General features: G+C 39.2%; 1 protein-coding gene across 1 annotated transcript; it reads right to left on the bottom strand.

Annotated features, from left to right (window-relative positions):
• On the bottom strand, window positions 1–702 carry LOC108221461 (splicing factor-like protein 1). The gene has a single exon (XM_017395338.1). It carries the CDS (start codon window positions 700–702, stop codon window positions 1–3), a length of 702 nt encoding a protein of 233 aa, XP_017250827.1.
• Window positions 703–1,274: the final 572 nt, after the last annotated feature.

Here is a 1,274-nt window from a genome sequence, read left to right as displayed (position 1 = left end):
TCACAGCTCCGCCAAGAAATTCTTATACTCATCATCCATTTTCTTCCCAACCGCACCTTTTATAGGACAATCAATAGTCGGATATCCACCATCACCACAATTCTTACACAACACCTTACTCTTATAAGTCGTCAACCTCAAAGGACAAGCATACTGCCTATGCCCCGCCTCCCCACACAACCTACAAAACTCCTCATCCTTAATTGTCCCATTCAACGCCACAAGTTCCCTAAGCTGCTGCCTCGGATGTTCATTCAACCCCTCATCAACTGGCCTCAACAATTTTTCAACCATCCCAGCAGCCTCCTCCAATGACTTCTCATTATCCGCTTCCACCAAAACATGCAAATCATCACTCTCAACATGAATAGTTTCCTCAACTGTACCCAATTTATCCAGTTTATCCACAACTGAAGTGTAAGTAAGAGTACTAGAAGATTGACTTGCCTGATCTGTGGACAACTCCCTTGACTGAGAACCCTCTTCACCAACTTTGTCAACCTTTCCAACCAATTTCTTCTCAACTAGCTTTGGCCAATCTGCGTAGATCTTCCCCATCTTTTCAAGCGTTTGAAGCATTTCAGTGAGTTTCTCTTCTATCATATGCCTATTATCAATGATGGCATCGGAAATGGGTATATGAGCGTCAGGAATTCCATCAAACATCTGAGGCGCGTATGTCTCCGGCTGCTGCACAAACATTACTTCGTGTTGATAGTGTTGCCTAGTTATAGATGAACTCGTATAACCGCTAGATATAGGCTGGGTATCGTACAAATGAGATGTTAGAGGTGGTTGAAATTCAGCTCCATAAGAGAAATATTTAGGTAATTCTTTGGTTGGTGAAAGATGTGTAGATATGCAAGGTGTGTGAGTGGTATAAAATTGATATGGTGGTTGCGGTGGTGGTTCAAGATGGTGGTATGTGTAAGAAATTCCTTTATATATTATCTTTATATTATTGTTTATTGTAAGATTATAACTACTACTTAAGCTATACTTTAAGTTATGCTAATGGAACTAAACTGTAATGTTTACAAGAAATGCAGATTGAGAAAAGATTTGAGGAGGTGAAAAAAGAAAAATCCAATCCACAAGCAAAATTTCAGAAAAGTCTATATTCAAAAGAATTCAGCAGGCTCTGATGGATGGAAAACGAGCTCAATCAGTTTGAAAAGGATGTTATAAAGGACATGTGTTTACTTGCTATATCCACATGATGTGTGCTTGATTAGTAATACCTTTTAGCAAATTGGATGTTGAAAAATTGGTGT

This window comes from Daucus carota, chromosome 5, assembly GCF_001625215.2.
Source record: "Daucus carota subsp. sativus chromosome 5, DH1 v3.0, whole genome shotgun sequence".
Lineage (NCBI taxonomy): Eukaryota > Viridiplantae > Streptophyta > Magnoliopsida > Apiales > Apiaceae > Daucus > Daucus carota.
This window is presented reverse-complemented; position numbering and strand designations above follow the sequence as displayed.

What these genes read in the sequence shown, in the direction of transcription:
- LOC108221461 (XM_017395338.1), bottom strand. Translation starts at nt 702, where the DNA reads ATGTTTGTGCAGCAGCCGGAGACATACGCGCCTCAGATGTTTGATGGA.